The sequence below is a fragment of the Ammospiza caudacuta genome, chromosome 3 (genome assembly GCF_027887145.1).
Source record: "Ammospiza caudacuta isolate bAmmCau1 chromosome 3, bAmmCau1.pri, whole genome shotgun sequence".
NCBI classification, from domain to species: domain Eukaryota; kingdom Metazoa; phylum Chordata; class Aves; order Passeriformes; family Passerellidae; genus Ammospiza; species Ammospiza caudacuta.
The window spans coordinates 92,649,285-92,669,047 of NC_080595.1; the positions used below are offsets into that span (position 1 = coordinate 92,649,285).

The 19,763-nt window shown below is 40.5% G+C and overlaps 1 protein-coding gene across 4 annotated transcripts in view; it reads left to right on the forward strand.

The window, feature by feature from the left end:
- The window catches only part of ZNF451 (zinc finger protein 451), a 32,338-nt gene extending 18,057 nt beyond the window's left edge, over positions 1-14,281 (forward strand). For 3 of the 4 annotated variants that reach the window (XM_058801445.1, XM_058801447.1, XM_058801446.1), the window contains exons 12-15: positions 1,701-1,831; positions 2,953-3,139; positions 11,038-11,109; positions 13,114-14,281. In XM_058801445.1, coding sequence (XP_058657428.1) covers positions 1,701-1,831; positions 2,953-3,139; positions 11,038-11,109; positions 13,114-13,184 — 461 coding nt within the window. In that variant the 3' untranslated portion in view covers positions 13,185-14,281. The remainder of the gene's footprint in view (positions 1-1,700; positions 1,832-2,952; positions 3,140-11,037; positions 11,110-13,113) is intronic. The other variant, XM_058801448.1, reaches the window with a different exon arrangement.
- The last annotated feature ends 5,482 nt before the right edge of the window (positions 14,282-19,763 follow it).

Sequence of the window (19,763 nt, forward strand, 5' to 3'; positions counted from 1 at the left end):
CTGGGAACACTAAGGTTGCTCCCAGGCACATCTGAATGTATTGTTGTAGGTACCTTCTCATAATAATGATTTGTATAATTACTTGAGGCATGCTATTCTTGTTTGTTTCACCTGTGAAAATACAGCAACATTTTTTTCCTGAATTTCCCAAACAATGTTTCTGAATTTTAATTATTATTTTTATACTATATATCTGCATTATTTTTATTATTCCTGTTTCTAGTATAGCTTTAGCTTTGCTTTGAGTTCCTCCATTGTATTGTCTGGACTCTGTATTGTTTCTGTCTTCAGATACTCAGTCTTTCATCCACTTGTGGGCTAACAAATGACATAAATACAGGTCTGTTTTCAGCTGCCCTGGTCAAATGCTTGTGTTGCACATTTATGCAGCCAAAAAACATGCCTGGTAAATACAAGTCTTTCCCAAATAGCAGTGGCTGAGGGCAGACAAGAACAACTTGTAAATAGCATTTTTTTTCTTTTGGACAGGTTCCACTAAATCATTTCCATGTAGACTCTTAATACATCTTTGTGATCATTTTTGATATCATCTTCTTGCCATTAGGCTGAAAAGGCAGGGGGAAACAGGAGGAATCTACTGAGGAAGGCATTTTCTTTGTCAGACTGTGGGTGGACATGTTGATGTAAACCATCCTCTGCAGCCTGGTTACTTGAACACTGGTTTTCCATGTCCTCATGTGAAGTGCCATCAATGACTGCTTTCATTTTCTGTTTAAAATACTTTCCTACATCCAGCCACTCTATCATCTAACAGATAAAGCAACATTTTGTTGCTGTCTGCAACTCCATGTTGCAGACTCATTATTTGTTAGCCATTGGAATGTTAAAAGATTCTTAGTCACTCTGGTCAAATGATCCTTCCACTTGATTGCCTTTTTATGGTGCCATATGTATTTTTATGGGGCAAGCTCCTCTGGTTTTTCCTCTCTTCTTGAAAGACTTCCTGCTTCTTCCCTTTCCCTTGCAACTTGTTTCAGTCTGGTACTGGTTTTATCTGTACTCAGCTCATCTTTATTGTCCACCTATTTTCTTAGCCTGTACCTACATGCCTGGTATACTGTTTAGAAAATTCCTGCACTTTTTTCCCAGTTGTAGCCTCATTTTGCTTGTCCTTGACTGCATCCTTGAGTTTGTCAGGACTCAAGCATTTCTCTCAGCTGTTACTCCAGATAGATTTTGGATCCTCTTGTTATTGAGTTCTGACATGGGCTGTGTGAGGCAGTTACTGTGCATGTTGACTGTGTAACTCCTCTAGTACAGGTTTCCCTAAGAGAAGCATTTCTGTACTTTTGTACTATGTTTCCAGAGCTCTTCTGATTCTGCACATTAACTGTAACTGTGCTTCAAACTGCAGAAAAACACATCCTTGTGTCTAAAAGCACATGATATCTAGAAGATAAGCTTTTCAGGATTTGAAGGAAAAAAACTGTACAAAATTGATAGAGTAGCATATTTTTTTTGCCTTCTATCTAAAGAACGAGAAGGCTGGTGGGGGGATTTGGGTTATTCTTAGCTTTCACATTGGTCAGAATAAATTCTATCTTTAAAGACAGTTTTATATTTGCTTTTGCCTTCTTGCATTCTTAATTCATAGAGGTGTTTCTACCCAAACCCATGTTTTGTTTATTTTTCATGTTTGGTTTTTATTATTATTAATATTATTCCCCTTCACTGTATAGGAGGATACAGCAACTGGAAGCCTCCAGTGCATTGCAAAATTTACAATTATCTTAAGAGGATTGGATGTTTCTTTCTTCATCCACGTTGCAGTACCAGAAGAGAAGCAGCAGACTTTGCTCTCTGTGTTCATGTAAGTTAGGGCACACTTGCTTTATTGTGTCCTGTACCCAGAGAAGGGTGGCAGATGGTATCTGCTATTGATATTAAGTACTAATTGCAGATGACATTTTCAGATTCTTTCCATGACACTTCTGTGTCCCCTGTAAAGAATGATAAACCTGGATTGAGTGGAGTCAGGTGGTTGAGAAGTGACCTAAAAATCAGCCTGAATTGGACAACAGTCTGTTGTGGAGGGGAAGGGAGCTGGTTAGGGAATGAAGAGTAAAAATCCTGCACTTGTTACAGTTTCTCTTTGAGAGTGATATGTATCTCCTTTGTTTCTCTTCAAGTAGCCCAAATCTCAGTGGAGTTGAATGGTGCTGCTTTCACAGACCCTATTGAGCTGACAAAGGGCAGTGCCTTTATTCAGTAGACTTTGGCCTTTGGCAGGGTTGGGGATGTGCAGGTGAGGGACAGGAGTCTGGGATGCCATGGGGACTTGTGTTCCTAATGTAGAATCATAGATTTTAAGGTCAGAAAAGACCTTCTAGATCATTAAATCCAGCCATTAACCCAGCACTACCACTGTCATTAAGCCATGTCCTTAAGTGCCATATCCACATGATTTTTGAACACTTCCAGGGATGGTGACTCCACTGCTTCTCTGAGCAGCCTGTTCCAATGCTTGGCAACCTTTTCAGTGAAAATCTAAACCTCCCCTGGTGCAGCTTGAGGCCATATAGTGCTTCATCAGTTAAATAAATTACTGCCTATCTATCTGTATAAGCACATTTTTGCAACAGTGGTTTTATGTTTCATCATGCTTTTTATGTTACTCTTAAAATGTTCTGCAGAGATGACTTGTTTTATGTAGAGACAGTTCTAAAATGCTGCTTTTTAGGAATTTGTTCCATGCTCCATCTGTACTGTTCTGGTAGCCATCACCAGTATCTATTGTGCATAGAGAAGAAATGGGCATCAAACTCTTGACGCAGTGCCTTTCACAGTGGGGTAATGTGGCTTGGATCATAAGGGCAGGAATAAATTGGTGTAGAAAACTTTCCAATGAAGACCTGTCTTGCACAAAGCCAGCCAAATGCCATGAGATAAAAACATGATCTCTGTTCAACACTTGTTATTTGTTTTCTATAGGCTGGTCGTCTGGATGAGCACCTGCCCAAGCAAATTCCTTTCACTGTTCTTTCTGGAGACAAAAGCTTCCTGGAACTGGAAAACCAATTCAAAATGACCCAGCGGTCAGCTCGCATCCTCAATCCTCACCACATTGAAGGGGACTTGATGTGTGCCTTGCTAAACAGCATTTCAGATACAACAAAAGGTATAAAGTAAACAGTAAACACGATTTTTCCAGTACACTGAGTTCTTTCCAATAAAAAAAATGGAACACTTACACTGGTAGCATAAACTGTTGCTTGGTGCTTCTTGTATTGTAGTGGTATTTCAATGAATAATAGATCAGAAAATCATGATGCTGGGGCATGTTTTGAAAACAGACTTACTTAAGCATTTTTATTCAATGTAAAAAAAATCATCCCTGTATTCTTTATTATAGCAGGAGACAAAACTGATGTTTGAATTTGATGACTCCTTTCTAGTTCAAGAGAAGCTGTTTGAAGCACTCTTGTGTGCATAGTTATCAATTTGTCCTCAGATCTGTTTGGCTTGATTTATTCTGTCTGTTCACATTCAAACAAATGTGACCCTGCTAAAACATCATTATTTCTCAAAATACTTCTGTCTATTTTAACTTGGAACCTCCTGGCTACTTCCTATCATTTGATAAGTGTCTTCACTGGCACACCTCACACACCCATTTGGAAAAAAAAATCTCAGTGGAAGTTTTTGAGTTCTCTAAAGTGCTAGATTCTAATGGCATGCTAAAATAGTCACATTGGTTTTACATAGGATAATCAAAGAGGATTAAGCCAGCTCATTGTCATGCAAAGGGAACCAGAGCTGAGATGAGTTTTAGTACTTATCAGCATTTCAAAGTATTTTGCTGTTTTCCTGGAAGACTTAACATTTCTCTGTAGACATTTTTGCTTTTTCTGGCTTCTTGTTGCGGTTTTGTAGGGTTGTAAATTCAGAGTATGTTAGAGAAAGTTGTTTCTGAATTAGTTCTAAACTGTTTTCTGAAAATTTACACTGCTGGTCTTGATACAGGTTTATGAGGGCTATAACATGGTACTCCTGTTTTACAAAGAAGATTAAAGTGGAGTGCCATCTCTGAATGATGACTTGGCATTGACTGATTAAAGGGGAAAAAAATAGGATAATTAAATAGCTTTCTGGAAAACAAGTACTATATGTGGTGAGCTGGAATTGATTTAAGTGTTTTTGATACAGAAAAGGTGCTTACAGAGTTTTCTGGCCACCCCAGGCATTAGAAGTTTCTTAATTTAACACTTCTTTCAATGTCCTTTACTACATTAATATTTACTGTTGTGGTAATTTGCCCTACCTGGCGGCTGCAAACCTTTACTTGCTGTCTGGCTGCTCATTGTGTGTTCCACTTGAGTTGCACATGTGGTCATTATAAAAAAAAATCCTTGAACAGGAAATTGATGGAATGACACATGATTCCTTTGGCTGTTAGCATTCCTTAACAAAGTTGTAAGGAACAGAATTGTCCCCGTTTTTAGTCAGTGCCAGCAAGGGGGAACCCAGACAGCAAGAGCTGCCTTTGTCTCCCTGTCATGTATTAAAACATAATATTAGAGAATTCACTGTTGGTAATAGGTCTGTATTTGCTGCATTGTGGAATGATGTTGGTATCAAGAGTTTATAAAGCTTTTCTTTAAAAAGAAAAAGCCACCACACAGTGCACAGCAGCATCAGCCATCATTTGCAAGTCTTAATGTGGCAAAACCGGTATTGGAGGGTTGAGGTGGAAAGTGGTGCAGTGTATCACAGGCTGGTATAACTTGTTGACCTGTTACAGACAAGCAGCTGAGTGTAAGGAAATGCAAACAAGAACTGCTTGCTTTGTGACTTTCTCAAGCCTATGGCTATTATTCTGGAGAGAGAAATAAGTGAGAAACAGGACAGAAAATCATATTGAAAATATCAGACTGTTGTTGGTGTTGGATCAGCTGCAAAATGAGAAAGCTCTTTCCCTAAATCACCTTGACAGAGCTATCATTAGCTTCTGAGCAGCTGGATTGTGTTTGGATGTGGCAATCTGACTGGTGCATCATGTGAACTGTTTTACCAGTACAACTGCTGTGGGAACTATAGTACTGCATTTATTTTAAAATAAGTAATAAAAATAAAATTTTCTGCATATGTTGCCATACGATACCAACTGTATGTTACTATAGGAAACCCTTGGCTGGAGGAGATGCTTGAACTTCTTTGAGGCATGACAAGAGTAGGCATTCTCGTTCACTGCATCGTTCACTGCTGCTAAGCCTGAGTTCATAAATGAAGAAGGTTTTTGCTTTTATGGTGAAGCCACATCACATGACAAGAGCTTCATGCACATTAACTGAGTGGCTTGGGAAGGGCAGAAGAGAAGAGTTTTCAGTGTCTTCCTTTATAACAAAAAAACCTGTAGTTTGCAGAAAAATATAATTATTCCGTTGTCTGTGTCTCGATGATATCCTGTGTGTTGAAAGTACACTTTTAATGAATGCTGGACAATGTTGAGGGCAAAGCTGATAGTAGGTTGTGGTCATCATATCCATCTGTACACTGACAGGAATGCCACAACTTTTTGGTTGACAAGTTGTTTTTGTGTAAGTCTGTAGCTTAACTGTATTTCTCCCAGTTATATTCAAATGAGATCCTTCAGTGACTGAGCTCTTATGTAAAACAGACTCTTAAATAATAAGAACAAATTTTTGAAAGTATTTCTTGTCCTTTCTTTTGAAGAGCCAGTCTGGCTCATGAGCCTGTCAGAGTCACTGGTGTACTGAATGTAGTGTTGTGTGCCAGATAGCCACCATGGCTCTTTCACTGACCCATTAAGTACATTTCCTTGGGCTCAAATGGAGTTGCCAGCCTACATCCTCAATCTGCTGCTCTTGCCTGAAATGTTTAAATACTACCAAATGCAGATTCCATGAGAGTTTTATGTTTAGAAGAGCAGGATTTCAGTTCATTTTAATGAATGCTCCCAAGCTTCCTAGCTCCCACTATGGCCAAAAATTTTCGTTTTACCTACAGCCAACAAAATAATTTAAAAGGACAGAAGAACAAATTTATAGAAGACATTGAGAATAGTTGCTTTACTTCTCCATAGTGAAGATTTTCATGGGTGAACATCCTTGTGTGGTGCAGTTTGAGGTCCAGTATTGCTACATCTGTCCCATCTCTGCTTTTTCCAAACCAGCAGTTAACACAGATGGCAAATCACAGCCTCCAGCCCCTGCTTTCCTGAATGTGAAACTGAATGTGAAAGGCATGGGCATCTGCAGAGTGATGCACCATGAATGAATTATAGTTTCTCTATTAATATATTCCTTTACTATAGCAGCCACAGCTTGTTGCAGTAGAGAGTGATAAGAAAGTCATGCTTCAGTTGTAACCTGGTGTTAGCTGCAGCAGGAAGTTACTACTGGGTTTGCTATGCCAGTGGCATCTCTTGTATGTTCATGCCCTAGGGAGAAAGCCATGTACTGACACCTAAGATAATGAGTCTCAACAATTGGAGGCCAGTGCATGAACTGGGAGGACCTCACCACTCAGATCATACCAAAAAAAATTCTTGAGGTTCAGCTTGAATCTGGCTTTGAATTTGAGAGAGGAGTCTAAGATAAAGGTTAGATGAAAGTCTGAGTGACTAATAATTATATTGGCCACAGTTTCCAAGAAATGCAATTAGAGGAGAGTGGCAGCTTGAGAGCTTTGTTTTTATTTGTCTTATGCTTGAATGAGCAACTGTAGGCAGAGATAGACAGAGTGAAGCTTGCTTTGCATGGAGGAAGAGAGGGCTTGTATGGTTGTAACCCTCAGCAGGGAGTAGCTGTACTTGCATTTACAATATGAACAGAGATTAGAGCAGTAAGTATTGGGGAGGAGTATGTGGGAAGGATCTTTCAGGGGCATATGAAAAAAGGAATAAAAGACAAGATTCTAGAATCCAGGGAAAGTGTTTTAAAGGCAGCATGGTCACTCATACCAAATGTGATTGCTAACAAAGATAAGGGTGGGGTACTGATCTAAAGCTTTTGGCTAAGTAATTCCTGGGATCCTGACTGAGTTAAAAAATTGTATCCATAAGGTAGCAAAAACTCCAGACAGCAGCTGCAAGAGAAGAAGGGTCAGTGGTTGGAGAGACAGTGTGATGTGAATGCCACTGTACATTGGAATGGGAAAGGGGCAGGTGAGATTGGGAGTTACTGAAAAGACTAAGAGAAGGAGTATTTTTAGGAGGGAAGTGGAGGTGGGGTGTGAGACTGTACAGGAGACAAGAGGTGTGTTGTGTGGTAAGGGAGCAGGAGGAGGGCCGAGGAAGGAAAGTTGAGTCACTGGTGCTAAACCTGATGGAAATTATGAAAGGGTTGGTGGTAACTGGGGTGGTTGCAAAAGAAGATGATTAGTGGCAGGATATAGAATAAGATACAGTGGGGGGATGTTACCCTGAGCTGTATGGGCAGCTAATCCAAACTCAGGCTGGGGTGCTTTGATGGCAGGACAGTGGGTGGCGCTTACATTCTGTGAAAGTTACCAGTCTCTCCCCAGAAGAGGTTTCTCAGAGACATGAGATGTCAAAAAATCACTCTGAGCTCTAAATTCATCTGGAGTTTGCCTTCCTGTTTTCTCATTCTTCCAGTAGGAATATGTCAGTATGTGAGGCCAGTAGTGAGCAGTAGGATTTCTTTTGAAAGAACAGGTACAGTCACAGGTTCTTACCTGATGTGTATTTGACAAAATGTACTAGAGAAGAGTACAAGAGATCTTAAGATCTCTTGCCTCTGAAACAGGGCAGCTGCTTTTCCTCTGACACCAAAGGAGTTGGGAGCTATAGCATGTGCTAAGGATTTCAACAAGAGACCAGACATACCTGGTTTCTCAAAATTAGAAGATGCCAGCTGTGGCATCTCATCATTAGAAGATGCCAGCAGTTTCAGCAGTGTATGTTGATGAAGTGTGGGCTGGATGAGAAAACTGAGGTGGATTGAAAGCTGGGTGAACCGCCAGACCTGGAACATGGTGATCCGTGGCATGGAGGTCAGGAGCCAGCTGTGTCCCAGTACAGGGGCTGATCCTTTTTAATGCCTGTTAATGCCCTAGATGATGGGGCAGAGTATACCTACAGCAAGTGTGTTGATGACACAAAACTGGGAGTGGCAGTTGGTGCACCACAGGAACTGTGCTGCCATCCAGAGGAACCTTGACAGGAGAGAAGTGGACTCACAGTGAATCTCATGAAGTTCAACAAAGGGAAGTGCAGTCTTCTGCATGTGGGGAGAAACAGCCCCAAGCATCAATATATGTTGAGCAAGAGTAAACCAGCTGGGAAATGGCTTTGTAGGGAAGAACCTGGTGGTCCTGGCAGACAGCAGGTTGACTCTGAGCTAATGTGTGCTCTGGTGGATGAGAGGTCCCACAGTACCCTGGGCTGCATTAGGAAGATTGTTGCCAGTAGGTTGAGGAAGATGATCCTTTCACTTTATTCAGTAAGGTCATATCTAACAAGTTTGGAGCTCCCCGCTACATTGTCTTTTGAGTACTGCTCAAAAGCTATCTGGACAGAGTCCTGGGCAGTAGATGATTCTGACTGAGCTGGGAGGCTGAACAGTATGACTTCAGAGGTCCCTTCCAATCTCCACCATTCTGTGACCAGTCTGGTGGCCTTTTATGATGGAGCAACTGCAGTGCTTGACAAGGGAAGGCTGTGATATCTGCCTGGACTTGTTGGTGGATAAGGAATTGGCTGGATGGACATTACCAGAGAGCTGTGGTCAGTGACTCCATGTCAAGTGAAGGCTGGTGACAGATGGTGATCCCCCAGGACTCTGCCTTGGGACCAGTGCTTTTCGGTGTCTTTACTGGTGACACGGACAGTGGAATCAAGGGCAGCCTCAGCAGGTTTGCAGATGACATGAAGCTGAGTGGTGCAGTTGCACCTGAAGGATGGGATGTCATCCAGGAAGACCTGGACAAACTTGAGAAGTGGGCCCATGAGAACCTCAGGAAGTTCCATAGGGCCAAGTGCAAGGTGCTGCACCTGGCTGGGGATAATTCCAGACATGAATACAGCCTGGGAGAAGAGCTGCATGTGAACAGACCAGTGAAGGACTTGGGGGGTCTCATGGATGAAAAGCTGGACATGAGCCAGCAGTGTGCAGTCACAACCCAGAAGGCCAATGGCATCCTGGGCTGCATCAAAAGAGGAGTGGCCGGCAGGTCAAGGGAGGGGATTCTGCCCCTCTGCTCCGGCTTCATGAGACCCCACAAGGGTGCTGTGTCCAGTTCTGGGTCCTCAGCACAAGAAAGTCATGGATCTGTTCAAGTGGGTCCAGAGCAGGCCACAAAGATTATCAGAGAGCTGGAAAGAAAGGCTGAGAGTGTTGTGGTTGTTCATCCTGGAGCAGAGAAGGCTCTGAGGAGACCACATTGTGGCCTTCCAGTATTTAAAGAGGCCTTATAAAAAAGGACTTTTTATGTGGGCAGATAGTGACAAGACAAGGAGGAATGATTTTGTACTAAAAGAAGGAAGATTTGGATTAGATGGTAGGAAGAAATTATTTACTTTGAGGGTAGTGAGGCACTTGACCAGTTGCCCAGAAAAGCTGTGGGTGCCCCATCCCTGGAAGTGGTTTTATGTCATGTGTACTAAGCCAAGAATTGAGTTAGGGAGTGATTGCTTCAACTGTTCCACCTCTAACAGGTATAAAACTTTTTGAAGTGGTCTGACATGTCTTCCAGGCTGGAAGATTAAAAGGATAGTTAATTAGGGAGAAGCCACTTGCAAAAAGCCTTTCCTTTGTGCTTTTCGCTCCCTTTCATTAGTAATTGTAGTGACTGCTGTGGGGGATGAGGGGGTGTGGATTTTTCTTTCCTTTGCTTTGGAAAATGATGTCAGAATTAGTATCTCGTCTGCTCAGAAATAGTAGGCAGCCCCAAAGAGAGTTCACAGTCAGTCTGCCAAGTAAGTGGAGAAATACCATTTAAATTATCTATTTCTGGCCTATTTTTGGGCTGCTGATCACTCTTTGACACCAGCTGTTGGAATTTTTATTCCTGGAATTGGGAAAGTCAGCAAGGTTCTGCTCAAACAGGTTGTGTGTCAGAGGTTGGAAAACAAATTTTGGAAGCTTACCTGACAATTTGAATAACTAAGTTGGGTAATTCAAAATGCCAGAAATCACACAGTCAGTAAATTAGATGGCCATATCAGAAAGTTCTTTGTTGGTTGATGTAATCAGAAGTATACAGATGTATTAATAAATGTGATGACTTTAAGGGGAGTGCTTCTGTTGGTATGACTGCAGGAGACCTTGTTGATTGCTAATACTGTAAGACCTCATTACAGAGACCATCTCCCAAAATAGCAATAGCCTGTAGCAGGAGCATGAATGCATAACGTGACTCATTGGCTTGGCTTTTAACCTGTACTTCACTGTGCCTCTGTTTCATGGGGAAAAAACAACCAACAAAAAACTAAAGCAACCAACCAAACCCCTCACCACTTCAGGTACACTAGACACTTCAAAACAAAGCTTTAACTAAATCTATCAACCTTCTGCTTATATGAGACTTGAACAGCAACATCTGCTGGATTGCACTGCTCAGTTGAGTTTTAACACTCCATTATTCAAATGCAGTATTTGGGGAATAAAACACAGCTACAGTCACGTGTAGGCAGAGACACACTAAGGCACTTCTTCCCATAATTAAATCCTTGATATATTTTATAGAAAGTGAGTGAGTCATTTTTAATAACTGAATATTACCAAACCCCCCACAAATGCAGTTGACACAGCAGCTTCTGCACCTATTATTTCTCGTTGGTGCTTTACCATAATAAAAAATTGAAGCAATCTGCCTCTAGATTGTGGGGAGAAGGGGAAGGAGGTAGCTGAAAAATAACTTTCTCCTGAGTTGCTGTCTTAAACTACCACTGGAATGTATTTTTATCTTGATTTTTTTATATCATAACAAGTGTACTCTTCAAATCAGTTGGTGTTACAGTAAGAGAAATGCAAGAGAGGCTGTTAATATCTTTATTAGAAGCAATGTGTCATTTATTTCATTTGTGCATTTAAGGTTCAGATAGTGAAGAGGATGCAGATATGAAAGAAACACTGAAGCGGAGCTTAGAAGAAACAAAGAAAGAAGGTCTGTCAATTTTTACTTTTCTGTGTTCAAGAGCACTATTAATTATGGAAGATAGAGAAACTGAACTTACAACCAGTTTTACAGCAAGTGACCTCTTAGGAATACTCTCTAAATTATGTTGGGCAGTCTTGAGTAGTGAAGAATGCTGTGATGAGTTATAAGTATAAAAAGTTTGTAACCTGAAAAGTATGCCATCAAACTAAAAATCTATTTCATTGGACACCACAGGGTACCAGTCAGTTAAAGACTTGACTGAGTTCACTTTGTACCAGTTTAATATGACTGTGTTGTCTCAGAGCAGAACTATTGACTAAACAGTTGAACTTCTGAATAAATAATTCAAGATTAGATATCATTTCACAATAAAGCACTCTGGTCTCCTGAAAGAGCTGTAGAGTTATGCACAAGGTTGAATCAGCATCACATCTGTCCACTCACATCCTATCTTACATTATTTGAAATTGTTTTCATCCTTTTGCTGTTGAGCTTACTGGTGGTGTTCAGTGTAGTCATGCATTTTTGGTGACAGACCACAATGTACTTCAAGAATAACTTATTGTTAAAGACTTGATTCTGCCCCTCCACCTAATGGAAATAAACTAAAAAAGTTGTACAAGCTCTGTGATAAAACTGATTACTCAGTCTTATGTTCCCAGAATTTATTCAGTTTTAAGTTTACCAGCTGTTACTAAACACTGTTGTTAAATGTCCAGCATTCATCTCCAGCACTGAAAGTTTGGTGCATTCAGGCCCCCCACCCCAGTACTGGGATAGCAGTGGCATTTGGTACATGCAGGAGGTCCCACTTCTGATGCTGCAGTGCAGAGGCACCTGACCTTATGAAGCAGCCTGGCTGCAGATGAGTCACAGCTTGGACCTTATTCTGTACTTTTGTACAGGCTTAGTGGCTAAATAACATATTTTAATGCAAGCAGTTGTCAGCAGATGGTTTTCGGTCTTTGGTTTTGTTTGTTTCTGTGAGCATGTAATATTTTTCTTTAAGCAACTCTTATTTTATCAGTAGTTCTGGACATTACAGGAAAGTCCAGATGCATGAGAGAGCAGCCAGTGATATGATCTCTGTTCCAAATCTCAGCCTTGCATAAAACAGCCCAACAATTATTAAAGTTTTAAAATTCTATTTCCTTTTTCATAAGAATAGACAAATCCTTCTTTTTAATAGGATGTGCTTGTGTCCTCCTAAAGCAGAAGATAAATAATTCATGAATGACAGTGTGTCTGAAAGCTGCTTTAATTTTTCCAGCTATATTATTTATATTAATATTTGCTGTGTGTACAAACCTTGTCAAATTTATGCTATTTGATCACTAACACCAAGCAATTAGTGCCCAAAACAACCTAAATGTAATGCAAAAACAGTTTCTTTTTTGAGTATTATGAAAGTTGTTTCAGATGGTTAAGAAGTCAGATGAGTGCAATGCAATTTTTTCTCCTCACCACCAAAACTGTAACAGCTCTGATCTAGACTATTCTCACTGCTGAGATTGACTTTTTATCTACTTGTCTGGCTTACCTGGTAAGAGTGACAGCACTGCTGCCATGTCAGAATGTAGGTATGGGCATATCTCTGGATAAGGAACTGGAATGAAAATACTGAAACCTCTCTGCTTGTTATGTGTTTACATTGGGGTTTTTTCATATTTTGTTTATTTTTCTTGGTGCATACATATGGGTTCTAATCTTGCTTTTAGTTTGACCAGTAAATACAGAGTTACAATTATAGTCTTAAACTAATCATTGGGCTGCTCCTGGTTAAGACAGTGAAAAGTTGTAGAGTTGATTTCCACATTTTGCCATGTTGAAAAGATAGCATAAAACAAGGAGGGGAAATATTTTCATCTGTTTCTTAAGGGTTTTTTGCAGTCTGCTGACATTACCCACAGAAATAAGTTCATAGTTTATGTAGTAATATTAAGGTAGTTGTGTTTATGTCTAGTTAGCAATTGCAGTTTGACATTACACTCTTTTTTTTTATTTATGCAGGACTGCAAGACACAGAACTGCAAGATGCAGAACTGCAAGAAGCTATCAAAAGGAGCCTTGAGGAAATGTAAATGAAGATACTTCAGTACACTAACACCATGCTATCAGAACTGCTCACAAAAATGGAAGCTTGTTCCCTCTATTTACAAGGGTTCAAAAATGCCACTTTTGAAATGTCTGTAATTGTTAGATTAATAATCTGATGTCCTCTGTCATATTGGTGAACAGCTGGAGTTTATTCATATTTACAGCAATGTGTTATGTTTGATAAAAAAAGAATTTTAAGCCTTTTCATATTTGTTTCTAAGGGGTGATGACTAAATCTCTACAATTTAGCAGTTTGAAATTGTTGCCTAATTAGTAGGCTGGTCTTACTAGGTATTTTGGGGTTCCTGGTTGTTTGGGTTTCTTTTCTTAAATTGGTTCTTGTATTTAAATTTTTTTTTGTCACAAAATGTAATTGTCTTTATTTACTTTTTCATGTGGTCTTTGCAGCAGATAAAAATAGTAAACTCCAGTTATCTCAGATTTGCCTGGCTAATCTTGTTATAAAGAGAAGCTTAGATCCCAGGGTTGTTGAACATATGGCTTAACTCTTGCCTGTGGCTGGTTTTACTTCATAGGCCATGATTTTGTCTCTGTCCTGTTTGTTATAAATGTCTGAATGAGAACCACAGGCTGTAGTTTACCAGCTTCACTTTTATAAATATGTTTTGTTTTTTTCAAGTGGTAGAGTATTTGGATTTGATGGCTTAAGGTTCGATGACTTCATTTGAGTCATCAAATTAGAGTTTGATGGCTCTCCCTTACCTGAAGCAGGAACAACCTTTTAAGGGAACAGAATCTAAATAAACTTTCTAGTTTCTGTTTGGACTACATGTGAGAAGATTTAAACTGTAATATTCCTGTATACTATGGTCTTTGCTCACTTCTGCTCATGAAGAGGTGGCATTGGATAAATGGATGTAAATGTGCTAATTATTTTTGTACTGTCCTTACTTTAAGTGAAATTATTTGTGTTTAAATTTATCTGTAATCTTTCTCAGTTTTGTTTAAAAATACCTATGCAAACTGTCCAGCTTTACCAGCCTGTTATCCTTCAGTTAATGACTGCTGTCAATCAGTAAGAATTCTCAGTGTAATAAAATGCCAGCCCAATTCTTTTCTATGATTCACTCACCTTGTGAGTTTGCTTCTACCTGCTGTATCCGTAAATACTCATTATGGAAATAGATACATTTTGTGGAGAATATGGTGTGGGTAATGCTGGATTTTCTCACTGTTCCAAAGTGTCAGTGTAACTACAGCTGTTTGTCATCATGGTTAGAAAAGCTGGAAGACTGACACTGGTTTATTTCTAATCATCACTCTGATATAAACGCTATCTCTGAAGCAAGCAGAAGGAAGGAAGAATCTGCTGAGGTATCTAGCACTCAGTAGCAATCATACAGCTTGAAGAAACTGTTCAAATGCCAGAAAATAGTTGGGATACTTAGGAGTGCATTTGAGTGTGATCCCAAGTGTTACAAGGTGAACTGGACCTCTTAGTGGTGTTCTGTAGCCTCATCCCGCAGCCACAGGAGCTGACGGGTGCCGGCTACGAGGAGACCGCGGACTCCGCCACTCCCAGGTTCTTCCAAGAACCCCGGGTGGCGGTGCTGTCTGCGGCGTGGTGGCGCAGGCGAGAGCGGGACTGCGAAGGAAAGAAGGAGAGAGCGGATACTCGTATGGGTGCCACGGCGCTTCATTGAGCCGGGCAGGACCAGTGACCGTGCCAGACAGAGAACTGTTCGGGGAGGCACTGATAAAGGGGATGGGCCTGACAGGAGGAGACACGAGGGAACCAATACACGAAGCCCAGGGGAGGAGTGAGGGACACAACTGAACCAATAAGGATTGCATAGGGGAGGGAAAAGGCTCAGGAGACAAATCATCTCTTCAGTAAGGGATAACTGACATACAAGTTTCTTGAAATAAAGGGGGGGGGGGGGGGTGGTTACAATGATGGACAGGAAACTGGGCAGCACCAGGAGGGAGGAGATAAACTTAAAAGGATATAAAGGGAAGGACCAGGGGATCAGTTACTTTGACAGGCAGGTCACTGGCGGGAAAACAAGGGACAAACAACTCGGGGACAAACCATTTTGAGGGAGGAACATGGGGGGAACCGAGGGTCAAACCATAATCTCAACTTATAAAAAATAACCAACTTTACAACAAAACCTGTATAAAACACACAATCCTACAGTCTCCCCTTGTGTCTATTGCTTGCTTTCCTACTGCCAGTCTTGGATTAATTGTACTCATGATAAAATTCAGGTGTGTAGTCATACTGCTGCTGAGGGAGCCCTATTTTGGGAGATTTTGAGTTGTCTTTAGCTATTTAATTTGCTACTGTCTTTAGCTTAAATCACTTCCAGAATTCTTCCCACTTTTTCCTAGTGCTTCTGTTAAAGGACTGAATGAAACAGAAAACAACTTTTATCCTCAAAAGCATCTTCTTCTAAGTTATACAAGTTTTTGGGCAGGTTTTTTCCCATATAGATCCTGAAGTTTCCAATTCCTTTCACATGAAAAGGTGTTTCGGTCTGAGAAAGTTTTTTGGCTCAACACTGTTTAAAACCTGGATAGATTGTCTTCTCCAGATTCTGCTAGGTTAGAATTTGATTATGTACTTTTTTTCATAACATTTTATTCTGTCATAAATTTAAATTTGCTTGTACCTGATGGGGCATGACTTAATTGGTTGCATTAAAAAAAAAAAGTCCTGTGTGCACACACATTCCGTATACTTGAAGCTCCACTTATTAAACACATTGTGTTGGCCTTGTCATCTGCTTACCAAAACAAATGGCAATTCTCAACCATTGCTGCCTTGGCTTTTATAAAACAACTAATCACAGTTCTAGTTTCTCTGTTATTTTTATAGCAGTAGTCTTCAGAATTAGCAACATCTTGAAATTTGGCCTCATTTTGAAGAAAATTTTGGTCTCTTTGAGGTTCTCTTTTAACTCACATTTTTCTTTGTGAAATTTTCTGCTATCGCAGGCTTGTGATACTTCTGTTTCCAGAAGAACAGAGAAAATCAGATTCTTAAAACACTGCATGTACAGGCATGTGACTTGTTACTCACCAGCATCTTGTAGTTGAACACCTTCAGCTAGAAAAGTTGTCTTGTAAATGTGTTTCAGAATTCAATGGTTTTGTCTGGTGAGTCTTGTTTAACTGGCTGAAATTTTTGAGGTTTGTCCTTCACAGGCTGAGAAATCTGCCTGCATTTACAAGCACAACCTGTCTGTTAAAAGGGGCTTGCCCAGCACATTTGTACTAGAAATCATTTGTCTGCCCTTTTCAAGAGCATTTACTTTTGTGGTGATGTTTGAGTTCATCCTTCATTAGCCTAAAGTAATTCAGTTGTGCTTCTTTGTATTTATCTTTAATGAGGAAAAAGTCTAATCTCTCCCTGACTACCACAAGCTGTTCATCTCAGTGCTTTTAATTTCTGCATGGTGCATGTGTTAAGTTTTGTAAAACTGAAATTGTGACAACTTGAGAGATAAGGCTCTTAATTCTTTAGTACTTTTTGTGCCACATTCTTACAAAACAAAATCCCTTTTTGGTCATATTCAGAGACAAGGTGAGATGCCAAATAAGCCAGTACAACTGTTATTAGAGTCACTGGAGCACTGAAGTGTTTTATCTGCCTGGTTGCTTCTGTTATTTAATAATATTAAAAAGAGAGACATTAGCTGACTCTAAGATACTTGCCTTTTATATATGTTTTGGGTGGTGGGTTAGTTTTCGTAGCTCTTCAAGGAATACAGAAATGACCACCACTGCTCCTGTAGTGGTCATGGAATGCAAACCTTTATGAAATCTTTACCAAATATAGTGAAGTTTATAGAGGTATGAAGTTACGCCACCGTCTTTCTTAAAAGGAAAGTGTTCTATCATCTGCTTGCAGTGTCCTGGCTGTGTTTACAGAGACTGCTGTAAATTGGAAGGAGGTGAGGAGGATGAATGATGAATTATTTCAAAATTAATTCAGAAAAATTGGCTTACATTAGCACAAATATACTTTCTGGCAATTCTTTCCAGCTAAGCAGCTTTATGAAAGTCTGCATCTGCATTTTTCTTTAGTACTTCTAAACTCCTTCAAGTTTCCTGTAGAAATTCTTAGTTCAAGTGGTTTGGTGCTCAGTAGTAACAATATGGGTCAAATAATATGGCCTGAGATAATTCTAAAAGTGAATGTAAGAAAGTCAGAACATTTATGGCAAATGGCAAGAACATGCCAAGTGTGTACTTGAACAGCAAAGCTCTGCGTGCATGGAAATTTAATATAAAGTTCCCTTTGTAAATCTGTGCAAATTGGCTTTCACTGACTGCAATACCCTAATTTCTGGTAGTCCTTCCCTTTGGTTTTTTGCTCAGAGCTCCACTGTCAATCCACCAAGCATCTTCAGCTGTACAGAATGCACTGGCTCATTTAATTGTCAGCTTTGCTCCAGTGAGAATGAACGGCTGCATGCCCCAAAATGGTCACAGCAGCTCTCAGATTGCTCCTGAGACAGAGGGCTTTATTCACACTTCTAAAAGGCCTGGGACCTCAGCGCTTGCCCACACAGTAAAACAACTGCAGCATGTAGAGGCAAACCCAGGGCTAGGTTTAATTAGCATCGGTTAGAACAGCAGAAAAGACACAGCAGCACAGGTTCAGCAGGTGTGAAGTGAGGGGGCAGCCTACTGTGATAGCAGACATGTATTTTGATTGAAAACATACCCTGAAAAGTCAGCTTGGCCCATCTTTATCATTATTGTTGCAGTGCTGGGGAGACTGCAGGCTGGTTTTGGTTGGCTGGCCTGAGCCATGGATGCATCCTTCAGCCATGTCTGGGAACTGTTGTGTTTGCAGAACACCTGTGCACAAGGAAGTTCTTAACCACTGAATTGTTTGTGTTGGAAGAAGCCTTAAAATGATCTGGTTCCAGCCTGCTGTGGAGAGGAACATCTCCCACTAGACCAGGTTGGTCAGAGTCCCATCCAACCTGGCCTTGCGTATTTGCAGGGATGAATTATCCACAGCTTCTCTGGGCAACCCGTTCCAGTGCCCTCACCACCCTCACAGAAAAGAATTTCTTCCTAGTAACTAACCTAAATTTCCCATGTTTCAACTTGAAAATACTAAGTTCCTGTAGATGAAGGCAGGAAAATAATCCTGCATGGCATTTCTTGGGTGTGGACTTTCTCTTTGATCCTGTTCCATGACAGCTCATGTGTTAGGGTATGTGACAAGGTATATATCAGGGTTTGAAATAAGGCAAAGCTGGAATTAAGGTGCTATTTAGTAGTGTTACAGTTTGCAGTGCTTTTGGTGTAGGTCATCTCTCTGGCTCTGGGACTTGTACGGGTACTTCAGATGTCTGAGACCTGGGAAAGTTGCTCTTTCTGCTGTCTCAAGGGATTCTGTGCGTGTGAATGAGACTTCTGTTCATTGCTGTTTTGCAATCAGCACCCGTTTTTTACAAGGCTGTAGTTTAAACAAGAGACAGCCAGTGTTTTCACTGCTGTGATGGGAATGCAGGAACAATGGGGGACACACCCTCTCCTCATGTTTTTGCTGGTGCCTATAGCCAGAGCAGGGCTGTGCAGTCCTTCACCTGACCACAGATGTGGGGACAGGGATGTTAGCATGGCATCACCAGCAGTCCTGATTGTGCTTCACCACTCATGGCAAGGAGGAGAATGAAATATGTGCCTTGTTTCATGTGTGGGGGCCCTTCCTCCTGCTTGCCTCCCCAAAGGACCCAATTCCTGCCTTTGTGTCCTCAAAATTCCCTCAATTCAGCTGTGAATCAGTTTCCTTCCTGCAGAGATGGACCCCAATCTTTCTAGACCAACCAGTTATTATTTTGGAAAAGTTATGCCAATTGTCCATTTACATACCTATGCAAAAATAGAGGGGATGGGGGCCAATCTACTCTATAGAGCAGGAAAAGCAGTTTTCAAGGTTCTTCCAAGTCTCTGAAAGGGAAATATCCCAGTTTTTACAGGCAATAATTTCAAGACTTGTCCTGGAAGACCATTTTTGCTTTTAAATTTTCATTTTGTTTTCACAGTTTTGCTATTCTTCCTTCCCATGTAAAGTGTCCTTTAGCTGTTAAAGAGCTTAAGTCAAGTGTGATACATTTGGACACTTAAAGCTGTTCTGCACCTCTGATCCAGTTGTAACTTGTGGAATTAAACCCCTGTTTACCTGTGGAGGAAAAAAATGTTCAGAGCTGTGCAGCTACTTTGCTTTCTACTTTTTAAACCAAATCTAATTGATGCTTAATAAATTGGCATGGGAACAATAGAAGGATCCCAGGAAACAAATGGTAGCAAACTATGTGTCATGGCTACAAATGGATTCTGTTTGGGGTGGGAAATGGTTTTTAATTATCTTCTGTAGAGCCTGTGGAGAGATGGATGGAACATTTGTTTCAATGAAGCTATTTCCATGAGCTCACAGGCAATAAGCCTTGCTTATCCAACCACCTAAAACAAAGAAAACTCAGGCAATTAATTTAACGAGAGTACTTGGGACATGATATCATTCTGAATGGACAAGCCTGAGAAAACAGCTATTTTGAATCACAGCAGGATAAGCA